The sequence below is a fragment of the Siphateles boraxobius genome, unplaced genomic scaffold (genome assembly GCF_051911475.1).
Source record: "Siphateles boraxobius isolate OS27281-9 unplaced genomic scaffold, OSU_SipBor_1 1, whole genome shotgun sequence".
Classification (NCBI taxonomy): domain Eukaryota; kingdom Metazoa; phylum Chordata; class Actinopteri; order Cypriniformes; family Leuciscidae; genus Siphateles; species Siphateles boraxobius.
The window spans coordinates 9,579,992-9,593,542 of NW_027508699.1; the positions used below are offsets into that span (position 1 = coordinate 9,579,992).

The following is a 13,551-nucleotide window of genomic DNA, read 5'->3' on the forward strand; positions in this document are numbered from 1 at the left end:
AGTAAAAAGAATATGTAGGCCTATATTAATATAAAATTCTAATTAAATTGTCAAGTTATTGTGTGATTCCTAAAATAGGCTAGTGGCGCTCTGCCGTTAAGTTCAAGTTCAATGCCATTAGAAACATAGACATCATCTATGGTTAGAACCCCAACATGGATCGGTGGATAGCAGTAGGTTCTCTGAAGAGAAAAGAGGAAGAGGCCACGAAATGTTTATAAATGGAATGAATAAGGCCTGTTATTATTTTAATTTCCAGTTAGTTTCTTGATCTCGCGTTTCTGAAATGTTTTGCGGATGTGCTGTTAAGTGGACAAACTCAAGCCTACTTTTTGAGGACTTGTAAAACTCTGAAGATTAATATTCCCCTAATATCGCCAAAGGTTTTGAAATGTTGACTATATCCAAGTCTTATTACTGTATAGATTTCATACTCCATTGCTACGGGACAAAGCCTGTTGTTCAAATAAACCTGATTATGCCCGCGGGCGCTTGAGTAAGTAAATAAATAAATGAGATATGTGGCAGCCGTTGTGTGCAGTAAACTTACTTTTAACAAGTCTGTTGAACTGATATGATGACTAGTTATAGTTTTAGTGCTAGTAAGCCTATTTAGAGGTGCGGATTAATTCAGGTAGGTTATTTTATTATGGGTATCATGAGGTTGTCCACGAAAATTCTTGATTAAAAATAGTGGTCCACACACACAAAAAGTTTGAAAACCCCTGGTTTAGACATCATAAATCAGTGTAACAATGTGTTCAGTAGTATATCCAATATGGCCGCGCATCCGGGTAACTGACCAAATCGTGACGTAGGTGCAAACCTTCTATATATCCTAAAGACTGTCTATTTTTCTGCTAGACTTTCAAAAGTATGTACTTTTTCTTCACAAAAAGAGTAGGCCTAGGCTACTTTTAGGCCATAGTATAAGTAGACGAATTGAGACGCAGCATAAGTTTCCGGTCTGACTGATGCAACTGACTCTCAAAGATCAGGACCGGCAATTTCATAACCACTTTTCTCTGCAATATGCATCAGGCAGTGAGTGTGTCAAATACTGTGGATTGAGTTTAAATTGTATTCAACCTGGAATATTACCTGTAGTTGTTGGCACATGTTGACAAAAAGTCTTTTACAAGAGATATTTATCCTATTTCCATGTCGCAGCAATGACTCCAAATGTGCAATTTGTTCTAAAAGCTAAATTAGAATTCACACTCAAACACCATGATCTTTAGGACCGTGCGGTGTCACAACGGTCTGTGCTCGCCGAGCTCAATAATGGGTTCAGTCCGCGCGCACAGCACACACACTGACATCTCCCAGCGCGAGTGGAGCGCGGCAATTTAATGACGGCATAATCTGATGAAGTAGCAACAATCCGGGGGGAAAAGTGGATCTTCATGCGCACATTCCCAAGAATAATACAGCTGGCTTCAGGATGAAGACACCGATGGTAATTGTATTGAAAACAGTTTGAATGTCTCGCATCTCTCCTGTGCAGCATTGTTACTGAAGTACTGCGGCTCTCTGTTGCTTTCACATACTGAATGAAAGAAGATTAAAGACAATAAAAAAAAAACCTTAATCCCCATTTCTAAATCATGAGGAGTTTGTCGGAAAATATTTTTATGGAGACAGGAAATTTTGCTTTGTGGAAATAACGTGGCCTTTGTGAATTTTATTTTTAAAAATATTTTAAAAACATTTTCCATTACAATATTATGTATTTCTATGCATTGCAAAATTATGTAAACAGTTTTTTTATTTTATTTTAGTATGGCACTATTAAATAATAACAATCTTTGAAATAAAGTAGGGTTTTTTATTTCTTTTTGCTATGACAAGATCAACATGCAATCAAACATACAAAATTTTACTTTGTTTAATGTTGCTGTTGTAAAACCATTTTTGCATGATCTGGTGCACTAGTTTTAGGCATCAGCATTTAGTTAGAACCTTGCAAGTTCTTATAATCTCAATCTAATTAATATTTAAGCATGGGAAATGTGATTTGTATCCTATAATTGACTGCGCCGAGGGCATGAGTTGGTGATGATTTATGACCTTGCTCTCTGTGGTGGATTTGAACTTTTGCCCTCGTGTTTTCCAGCGTCATGGAGTTGCCGTTTTTCTCGCGATCACCATGTGCACCAGTCTGTTGTTCGTGTACAGCGTCAGTTACAATAATAATACTACAGCATCCAGCGCGTCTAAGGGCGCGTCAGGTGAGAAAGTGGAGCCCACCAGAGCGCCGCGCGCGCCTCCAGCACTGCAGGGGTACAGCAGCATCATTGAGCACAAGGTAAACGGTTGTTCTTTATCTATTCAGGTGAGGTTGTCTGTAACCAATGCAATACCCCCCCCCCCCGAATACCAGAGTTATGCACATTTGTATCCTGCTGGAAAATAAACTTTGTTTTGAAAAAAGGTAGCAAGTTTATGATCCAAGGTAGTTGGTAGCTTGTTTAAGAAACCAGCGTGAATGTGTGTGTGTGTGTGTGTGTGTGTATTAGGGCTGTCAATTGATTAAAAAACAAAAACAAATTAATCACACTCTTTTTTGTAATTAATTGCGATTAATAAAACCTAACATTAAAGTTAATATATTTTATATTGTAATATTTTTACATTTAATCTCCAAAATAACATAGCAACAACATAAAGACAGTAGCCTATATTTTAAATATTCGTTTAATGGCATCTTCTTATGAATGAAGCAGGACAGTATCACTGATGCCAATACTGTTACTGATGTCTCTATGAAATAGATTTTTTTTCCTCAATGTCAGAATTAGGCATTCAGCATTACAGTATATTTGAAAGCTATAATTTTTAAACATTTATTAGGCTTTAAATAATATAACAACTTTTAATTTATGTGAACATAATCTTCACATTAATTCATTGCAATGATTCTGACATTTACCAGTCAGACCACTTCAGATTTTACTTGTCCTGTCAAAATGCACAAAAAGTTATTGTTTTCATTGTTTTTGACCCTTGTGACCTTGTAAACAGGTTATCGATATTTCAGTATTGATATGAATTGAATAATCAGCGTTTTTGACAACACTACAGTGCACTTAGTTTATTATTTCAGATGCCCTTCAAAAAAGACTACAATTGAAAAAACGTATATTATTTTTAAATTTCAAACTGCCAAAGTGGCTAGTAGGAGTGACATGCCACGGCTGAAATCCACCCGCATTTGGCAAGTTGGTGGGTTGTTTATATATATATACACGGTTAAATATCAATTTACCTACAATAAAGTACTGTATTCACAATTTCACAATGCAGGCTCCTGTAGGTGGTTGTACAACAAACAGAGTATCTGTGGGATAACAACAGTGAAGTCCATTATGTTATGAGCCATAATGTTGATGGGTGTACCTGCTGGTTGGCTTTCATTTTCTTTCAGCCCATAATAGTGTTACAGTTGGTTTCACTGTTACATGGAGAAAACAGTCTAAGCATTATGATTGACCTTTAAGCCTGATCATAACTTGCAGTCTGCACTTTATGTACTGTAGCAATTTTGTGCTTAACTGTTTGATTATAATGGGGGAGAGAGTTTGCAGTGCCATTGCGTTGATCTGATTGATTGTTATATATGGGGAACTTTTAATACATACTTTTAATATTAATACTCATCTTAGAAAAGTCAAGAATAATGACATCTTTTTGGATAATCCGATTATATTTCAAGAGATTACTGAAATGCAGACAAAGCTAATTGCTGTGCGAGATCACAGTCATTTCCTGCTCATGTTCACTGTGAAATTGTAAAAAATTGTAGAAATACTACTGTAAAAATTACTGGTAAATTACAGTAAATAGTAACCAGGAATTTACTATAAATTCACATGATTGTGGTATTGGGGCATGTTATCACCAAATATTTCCTCTTCTATAAAGGTGAAAATGTTCAATTGCTTTTAGAGAAATTGACTTTCAAAATAATCCTACTCTAACAATAAAAAAAAGGTTATGCACCATCTCTTTGTTCTGATTGGTGTGCAGAGACAAGTGCTTCAATGCATTTTTGAACAATGATCTTCAGAAGGTCTTGCGGTTAAAAATTTATCTGTGGCATTTATAATGTCTACAGACAGACATATTTCTCCTAGCTTTGAGCCAGTTCAGTCAACTCTGAGCCATTCTGAGCGATTTAACGCTCATTCAGTTGCTGACACTGCTAATCAATAAACCAGATTATTAGTGTGGAAAATCATAACACCAGTGCTGGTGTTCTCCAATCTCATCTTTGGCTAACTGGAGCAGTTTTGGTTAAAAAATGTATTTCCATGTCACTTCCGTCACTGAATTCATTTCTGTTGTTGAAATGGTCTTGAGATTCTACAGAGCAGGGCTGAAGGGAAGAATCCAAACGCAGGCACTAACCCTTCCTCCATCGGCCATTAATCACTATTTACCCCTGGCTCAGGCAGACGGGCGGCTCGATACTCACCTGCCCTTAGCAATATCAGCTTCAACTCAAGCCAAATCCCTCATTGACCTCTTCTCTCTCTTATTGATAAACCCAAGCATTGTTTTCTGATGCCTCTGTTGATGACTGCCATGTTGTTCACACGAGGGCTGATGGAAAATGCACTGCTATGGTAGTCGTGCTGCTTTCTTTGACAGCTCTATGTGAGTTGGTCTTCCAGTGCTCTGTTTAAAATTTTTGCGAAGTCTCTGATTCAATTCACATTTATTTGTATAGCACTTTTCACAATACACATCATTTCAAAGCAGCTTTATAGAAAATGCGTAAGTCCACAATACAATTTAGAGTGATCTGTTATCAGAGGTAACTGTCTAAGTTATGAATTTCAGAAATGTACATATACAAAATCACAGTTAGAGAAAAAGATATTAATTCAAATAATGTAATAATTTAACGCAGAAACAATGAGCTCATTGAAGTAATGAATACTTGAGAGTTTGCGTCATCTGAAGTCTTCGCAGGAGTCTGATGGCTTCAGTTGACACTTGCTTAATGATTTCATTTAGTAATGATATTAGTTGTAATATATTAATTCAAACTCATTCTTTAAAACTGAGGTTGTTTAAACTATTTAGGCCAGAAACTTGACGAGTTGCATGCAAACACCCTGAACTTTGACCTTGATAATGCATTAAACATGTTGCTATTTCTGGACTGTTGCGATCAGCATTGTTGCTGTCTTTATGGTGGAATAACTCCTGCTATCGAGGAGCACACAAGACAGTTCGATGCAGACAGATGTTTTTGGAATATTCAATGATGTTTTTGAGAGGAAGTTTTAATGCCTTTGTGGAATACAGTATATTGTATCCATCCATCCATCCATCCATCCATCCATCCATCCATCCATCCATCCATCCATCCATCCATCCATCCATCTTTATCTATCTTTGATATTTGAATGTTAGTGTAGAAGACAAAATTAACAAATGTATTATAGATAGATAGATAGATAGATAGATAGATAGATAGATAGATTTTTTGTGTTTGTATATGCAGTATCATGTGTTGTTTAATGAAGGATGTTGGAACTTTTGTTTCTGACTGTATGAGTCAAGTTCAATATATCAGAATTCAGCGCATGTCTTTTCAAGTACTATTAAGGCCCGCCGCCTCAGTGGATGTCTGTGAGGTCTGTTTCTTTCAGCTGAATCTGAATTTGGGTTTCTGCATCAGATCAGTGGATGTCAGTGTGAAAGCAATGCATGATTTCAACATTTGTGATGTGTTCAGGCCAGTAAGGTCAAAGATGAGAGCAAAGCGCATGGATCTGCTTAAAAGCAGTTGGTGGTATAACTGACGCCTGAGTGCACATGCATTTGTGCTGCTTTAAGACTTTAAAGATTAAACCCCTGCACATTTTTAAAGTAGATGCCAAGTGCTGCTTATTGTTTTGTTTGCCACTGGATTATGTGGGTGGATTAGAAAGTCCACCATTACATCAGTGATATCTGGCTGACAGTATAGAAAGAATGCATATTATACTGCCCCAAATTCAGACCTGCCAGTTCAAAGGAAACAATTCTCTAGAGCATGTTAGAGAACGTACAGCCTGCTAATGTGATTTGAAGATAGTGGAAGGGCTCAGTTTGAATCAACCCCACACGGACGCAAATTATGATCAAGAATTATGAAATGCTAGCTATTCAGAATGCTTTTAAACCCAGCTGAATTCTTTGAAAAGCCAAGAGCCTGCCAGCGCATTCTACTGTTTCACAGAACTTAAAGAGATAGCTCACCCAAATAAAAACAAGAAAACTACTCACCCTCAGTTCATTTCAAACTCATTTAACTTTCTTTTTTCTGCGCAATGCAAAAGGAGAAATTTGACTCAATGTTCAAACTCTTCTTCATACAATTTTAGTACCGAGTCAGTGACTAAGGGATGGGAACACCATAAAAGTAGTCCATATATATATGCACTATATTTGAAGTCTTTGAGAGTCGTTTGCTAGTTTTGTGTGAGGTGCAGATAACAATTTGAGTTATTCAATGATTGCCTTCGCTCCCAAGTATCATTCACATTTGTGTATATTCAAAACATGCATTAAAACATGTTAAATCAGGTTAAACTGTTTGTGTGTGTTTTGTGTGTCTTGTAACTGATTTTTGGACAAATTCAAATGATATCAGTGAGATTTTAAATTTAAATTAGTTCAATTTCAGTGTATTCCTCACAGAAATCTTAAAACATCAGAAGACTTGCTGAACACATATTGAACAATTTTATGATGTTTTTTTATTTTGTTGTTGGTTACTAAGAACTGTCATACAATGAAAAATAGAGGCATGCATTCTTCGAAATTTCCTTTTGTATTCCACAGAGAAATAAAAAACAACAGGAATGACAGGAGGGTGAGTCAGTAATGACAGAGATTTTTTCATGAAGTATTAGGGTAACATAGAAATGTTATAGTCCATAGCTCTTATAATTCGTCATGACACAGCACATTAGTTGCACACAGGTTCCAATCCGTATATACTTTGAGTGTTTAGTATTGAAAGGACAAAAGTAGCATGCATGTGGGCATCAAAGGATTTATTCTCTTTAACCTTAGCCTTTAGTTGTGGATGATTTAGAAGAAGTTTAGACTGCTCTTTTTTATAAGTGGTCAGGTGATCAGTGGCTGTTTAGCACCAAAAAAAGAAGAAGAAATGTTGCAATATACATGTATTGGAGATAAATGTGAATTTGTGAAATGTAAATTTTCAAAAAATAAATATTAATATCATGTTAATTAACACTAGAAATACAATAATATAAAAAAATAATCCAGAAACTGGTTGACACTCCAACACTGTAGGTGGTGGTATTGCACCTTAACTTTAGTTGCCACTCATCATAAAATGTAAAAAAGGAGAAGACTCAAAGTGTAGCTAAACTGCTGCACAAAATCATATTTGAGGATATAAAAAGTGAAAGCGGGACACTCTAATCGCACCCCGCACCAGTAGCGATGCTTCCAACCACATTGTTATGCGCATTTTGGGATATTGCATAAAAACCTGCTGGATGGACACGCCAAGATGCGTATAAACTCTGCGCTCATTTGAGTAGGATACATTTTTTATTCGATAAGAAAATATGTGCATCGGTGGAAACACATTTACCGAATAAATTCCTTGATGCGCATAGTAAAATTGTTGTTACATTGTGCGATTGGATGATATAACTGGAGTAAGCAGCGGGTCGATCTTTTTTTCACAACAGAAATGCTGTTTTGGTTGTTCTGAAATGCCTGAGCAAAGTCTGTGGTCAAAGTGGTTTAGTATAATTACCTTCCAGAACTGTTTTACACGACTACGTTCCCAAACAGCAGGCATCCGCCTCCGAAAGCAAGATAACACAACTGTGTTTATTGCGTTTCATCTGCGTGCTCTGAGACGCAAGTCATTTATTATATACGAAAATTATTATATCTTCTCCTACTTTTCTTAGTGATATTAAGCGCCAGTTTATCAGGTAACGATTTTGTTCACTTCGACTCGCTGGACGGAAATGCTAATTTAGTCGCAAATGTTTTATGTGATATTCCAATTTTGTGCATAAGATAAATTCACAACTTTTGATGGAAACATAGCTAGTGTGGGAGACTTTTAGGGGCTGTTTACACGACACCGTTTTCAACTCAAACCGCATTTTGGGTGCCTGAAAACGCAAACTTTTAAAAACGGTTTCAAAGTTTTGAAAACGGTCTCAGTATAAACAACAAAAACGCGAATCTCTGAAGACGATGACATCATGCACATTATGCTCCATCTGAAAACCAGAGGGCGCTCTCACAAACACACGCCAAATATGCCCCGCAACAGAAGTACGATAACACACATCATTTCAAGAAATACCTATCGAGCATCATACTATCTGTAGCTGAATAGACAGAAGATTGAAACGCTTTGATTGATTAAACATGACAATAAACACAAAACTGCCTTATTCTGTGTAAAAAGCCACATAATCTCACTGAAGGATGCTCAAATGTCATTATGAAGCGAGTTTGTAAAAGCATGTTATTAAATGTTGTCTTTTGTTGGACAAGAGGTTCATAAATGCTTCTCATGTTTGGAGAGACGTGTGTTGCTTTTTCAAATGCACGTTATAAGTGACTCAATGACAAGCTGCGCATAGAAAATAATCGCAACCTTTGCGATTTCAAAATCGCGATAAGTCAAATCGGTTTAAGATTTTTTTACATGGAAATTGCGATTAATCGTGCAGCCCTAATGCACATGCGTATAACTTGTCCAGTCTATAGTGTTTCATCGCCATCTAATGGCAGCAGAATACCGCGTTTTTAGTAGTCTGTACACAGAAAACTCAAGGGAAAAATGTCTCAGTTTTAAGCATATCGTTGTCGTGTTAAAGTCCCTGTAAAGCCAAAACTAAGTATGTGTTCTGAGTTTGTCACACGACAGAAAAATGTATTAGCCACCCAGCCAAATTTGAATGATAAGAAAAGTCGGCAAGTACATAAAATGAGCTATCAAAATCTAGAAAAAATGACTACTGCTCTCAAACGCTGGGGGTGTGTCTGCTGGCTGCGCTGAAACCACGCCCACTCGCGGGAAAGCCACACTAAACCGTCACCGCACTGCCGATGATGGCACCAGTTGTCGGCGCGACGGCAGGATGAAGGCCGAGGCAGGAGATAGTCGGTTTGGCCCCATTCACCAGTAACAGCGGATTATCAGTGAATCCCAGTTGTCTCCGACGAAAGTTTATAAAACTATCCCGTGTAAAATGATCACTACAGAGGCGGGTTTTGGTGGTGATCCTCAGCTCTCTATCAAGGTGTCTCTTCACAAAATAAATCCACCTTTTCTTGATGTGATAGTTTTTTTGGAAATTGAAATAAGGACACCGATCTGTTTTGTAAGTGATCGCATCCAGGTAGTACACATTTCCGTGACGAAGGAATAGCTAACTAGCAAACTGTAGGCTGTAGTAACTAATAGTACTGACAGTAACTCGCGATTAGGGGAGGGGCCAGTCTCAGTGGCTCTAGTGTGTCATCAAGTAGGGGGCGTGTCCAGGAGCTCAGGGGCTCCAGTGCGTCATCGAGCCCCCGTTTTAGCCTCGCCCAAAAAATCTGGAACACAGCAATGGTGAAAAACTGTTTAACGGTCTAACTCCACAATTCAGTACTTCACAGTTCACAGTCTTTGTAATAGCAATACATTTCTAACATTTATAATGTGTTTAATGTGTTTTTTTAGAATTGCCTTTACAGGGACTTTAACGTATTCCAGAAAAAAAGGTGTGGGAAGATGAGCAAGTTCTTTTTGTACGCTGTTGTACAGTCGTGGTTACAAACTCACTCTCTGCCTCCCTCATATTTGGAGTGTGTGATATTTTTTTTGTGAAAACGCAAAATAAGTTTAAAGATGAACATTTTTTTGTGATAATATAGTTATTGTTCTTCAGAATTCTTCTGGCCACAGTAACTGTGTAGTGAAAACCTGATATTGTGACAGGCCTAGTTCCCGCCAGTAGCTGACTTGCATAGTTTCTTTAGTGAATTGTTTGCTACAATAACACAATAACACGTGAGTTAATAAACAACTCAAAAATAGTTCTTGAATTCACCATTGTTTTATTGAGCTGTGGTCAAGTAACGTTAACATAGCACAGTCAAATATTAGAGGTACAAGGATCATTTCATTTTGTAAGTCACAATTCAGAAAGGACTTTATCCCAGCCTGTGCAATTATCAGTTTCCAAAAGGTGGATAGTGATAGAATTGGTCCCCCTGCTCTCTGCTGAGCTCTCTCTGCATTTCATTTGCCGGATGGCTGCTCCTTTGAATCCTCCCAGTGTGGGACGAGATGAGTGTCAGTTCTTCTCTCGACTGTGGAGAGGCTGAGCGAGACATCCCAACGGTCACCAAGCCGGGCTGATGTCTCCAGTGATGGCGGATTTGCATGGCTCTCAGCTCTGGGCTGAAAACATCCTCTCCGCTCACTCTGAAAACACACAACCTGTGGATTTAAACAGTAGGGGAGCTTTGGATGCGTACTGATATGTACACCTCAGGAACACAATTTAAGGGAAGGATGTGAATGTCATTCCCCTACAGTCATTATATGCCAGTTCAGATGTTACTATGTGCCTGATACCTCATTTCCATTAGGTGCTAAAATTCTGTTCTTCCCAAAGCTTGTTTGTCATGCAGATTTGACTTGGCATATGTGGCATATGATGGCCTAGCGGCTGCTAAAATTCATTCAACACTTTACACACGTTGTTAGTGCTGCTTGCTAAGGTGCTTGGTAGTTCTTACTTTTACGGATTTAACAAATCTCTAATCCTAAGTGGTAAATGAGTTATTACATTTTTTTAATGAAATTTTCTTCTTGAGGTATATTTATAATGTTTGTAAAGTTAGCTTCCTCTCAAACCCGAAGAATTAAACAGGTTTTTTTTTACTGCACCTTTAAGAAACACCCCCTCCTTTAAAGCTGCAGTAGGGAGTTTTGAGAAAATGTTCACTTAGCCTGAAAATTTGAACAAGCACAACTTACAGGTCCAACCCCCTTGCTCTCTGCTACGCTACAGCCCTCCCTCCACAGCTCCTCCCCCACAGCGGAGCCTGCTGTGAACGCGCAGGCTAGTAAACAGGTGATGTAAACAGGCTAGTAAACCCACCGAATACGGCGTATTATAAACAGTTACGGAACATTCACTAATAGGGACGAAACATCAACAATATGCTTTACATTGACTATGGCCTGCCCATACTTTGACTACAAACTTGGTCCTCAAATCATTATGTATTTTGCAATACATGTAACTTTATAACGTTGCACTCTTTCTATAAGTTATAAATAGCTAGTAAGATAACGTTAAAGGATTAGTTCACTTTTAAAAAAACTTTTGCTGATAATTTACTCACCCCCATGTCATCCAAGATGTCCATGTCTTTCTTTCTTCAGTCGAAAAGAAATGAAGGTTTTTGATGAAAACATTCCAGGCTTTTTCTCCATATAATGGACTTCAATATGACACAAACGTTTCAAGGACCAAATGACAGTTTCAGTGCAGCTTCAAAGGGCTTTAAACGATACCAGACGATGGATAAGAGTCTTATCTAGCGAAACGATCGGTCATTTCAAAAATAAATACAAAACTTTAAGTTTTATAAGCACAAATGCTCGCCTTGCTCTGTTCTGTGATGCACGTTCGTGATCCTGTTCGAACTGGTTCATCAAAATGAACAAATCTTTTTTCGAGTCATTTCGTTCGTTGAATGAACGAAATGACTCCGAAAAGGACTCGTTCAAAATGAACAAATCTTTTTTCGAGTCATTTCGTTCGTTGAATGAACGAAATGACTCGAAAAAAGATTTGTTCATTTGGATGAACGAGTTCGAACAGGAGAGTCACGAACGACGGTACGCGCTCGCGCTGTGCAAGAGAGGGGTGATCAGCGCGTTCACGAGCGTGATTGACACTGCTAAGACATTCCTCCTGGCTCTGATTGGTTGTTTCTGACCGGGAGTGGTGTATTTCTGCAAATGGTAATAGGACCACAGGGAGAAGCCAGAGGAGCTTGATTTTTTCCACAGATTATCTGTTTCATATTCTACTTTCAGGACATAATGACAGTTTTAACAAATATTTGTTTACAAAAGTGACCTACTGGAGCTTTAAATAAGGAAAAGTTAATTTCTGGATATTTCATAAAAATGGTTTATTGAAACACCAAAATGTGAATACAATTTCCAAAATGGGCGTACAAACTGTATACGTTCCCTTTGAGGAGGATACATTTTTAGGTATACACTTTTTTTTTTTCATTGATCAATATCAGTTAATATTTGATATACACAGATGCGCCAAAACATTCTGACTACCTGCCCAATAATATGCTCTTGGTTCGCCGCATGCTTCCAAAACAGCACAAACCCCTCGAGGAATTGACTCTACAAGACTCTTGAAGGTGTCCTGTGGTATACTCTCTGGACCAGGCGACCCTCTTCCACTGCTCCGAGGTCCAGTTCTGACGCTCATGAGCCTATTGTAGGCACTCTGGTTGGTCTACACAGTTCCATACACGGCAGAGTGTGATGTGACACATTCCCCCATAACCGTCATTCAAATTTGTTGTGACTTGTGCCACAGTAGACCTTCTGTTGGCTTCAACCAGATGGGAAAGCCTTTATTTCCCCCGTGCATTGATGAGCCTTGGGCGCCCAACACCCTGCGGCTGGTTTGTCCCTCCTCGGACCAAATTCTCACCACTGCTGACTGGGAGCAACACACAAGCCTTGCCGTTTCAGAGATACTCTGACCTGACCTGGTCGCCTTGCCTTAACAGTTTGGCCCTTGTCAAAGCTGATCAGTTCTTTATTCCTGATATTTCTCCTACATCCAACACATTGATTACAAGAACCGATTGTCTGCTTACAATCTAATCTACTCAGACGTTAAAATGTGGCCTTGTTTTGAGATCATCAACGATATAGGCTTCACCTCTGACTAGTCATAATGTTTTGGCTGATAAGTGTGTATCAGACATTGGCCGATATTTAGAATATGGTTTCTGTTGGTAATAGAGATTTTTTAAATGTAATTTTTTAATATTTGATATCAGATATTGGTCAATATTTCCAATATTTTAAACATTTAGATTTCCTTTGCATCAAATATTGTTCACTTATTTGACTTAATTTTAATAACATTCATTTATCTCTTGTCATCCATAGCATGACATTAATTATCGGCTTATCAGCATCTTCTAGAATTTTAATGTCCGTGCATCCCCAACATTATTTATTCCAACAAGAAATGCATATCAAAAAAGTCATGTGACTTTAGCTCCACAAGTCATGTACTGAATAACATAATTTGGTGTCTTCAACTTCATGTGGTGCTGCGCAGGCCGATTGGCGTCTGACTTTGAGTGAAGCACACTCCACAAGTAAATTATTCCATTTAATAACAGATCCACAGTGGCAGTGAAAATTTTGTTCTCTTGAACACATGGGATTTAAATGCTGCTTTATTCACAAACTGATTTTGGGATTCCAGCATT

General features: G+C 38.0%; 1 protein-coding gene across 2 annotated transcripts in view; it reads left to right on the forward strand.

Moving 5' to 3' along the window:
• Positions 1 to 1,265: 1,265 nt before the first annotated feature.
• st6galnac5a (ST6 (alpha-N-acetyl-neuraminyl-2,3-beta-galactosyl-1,3)-N-acetylgalactosaminide alpha-2,6-sialyltransferase 5a) overlaps positions 1,266 to 13,551 on the forward strand; it is a 55,170-nt gene continuing 42,884 nt past the window's right edge. Inside the window, exons 1-2 of one of the 2 annotated variants that reach the window (XR_013194436.1) lie at positions 1,266 to 1,459; positions 2,117 to 2,308. Coding sequence is in view for 1 of the 2 variants with exons in the window: in XM_077200823.1 (XP_077056938.1) it covers positions 1,445 to 1,459; positions 2,117 to 2,308 (207 nt within the window). In the remaining variant the exon portion in view is untranslated. The remainder of the gene's footprint in view (positions 1,460 to 2,116; positions 2,309 to 13,551) is intronic. The other variant, XM_077200823.1, reaches the window with a different exon arrangement.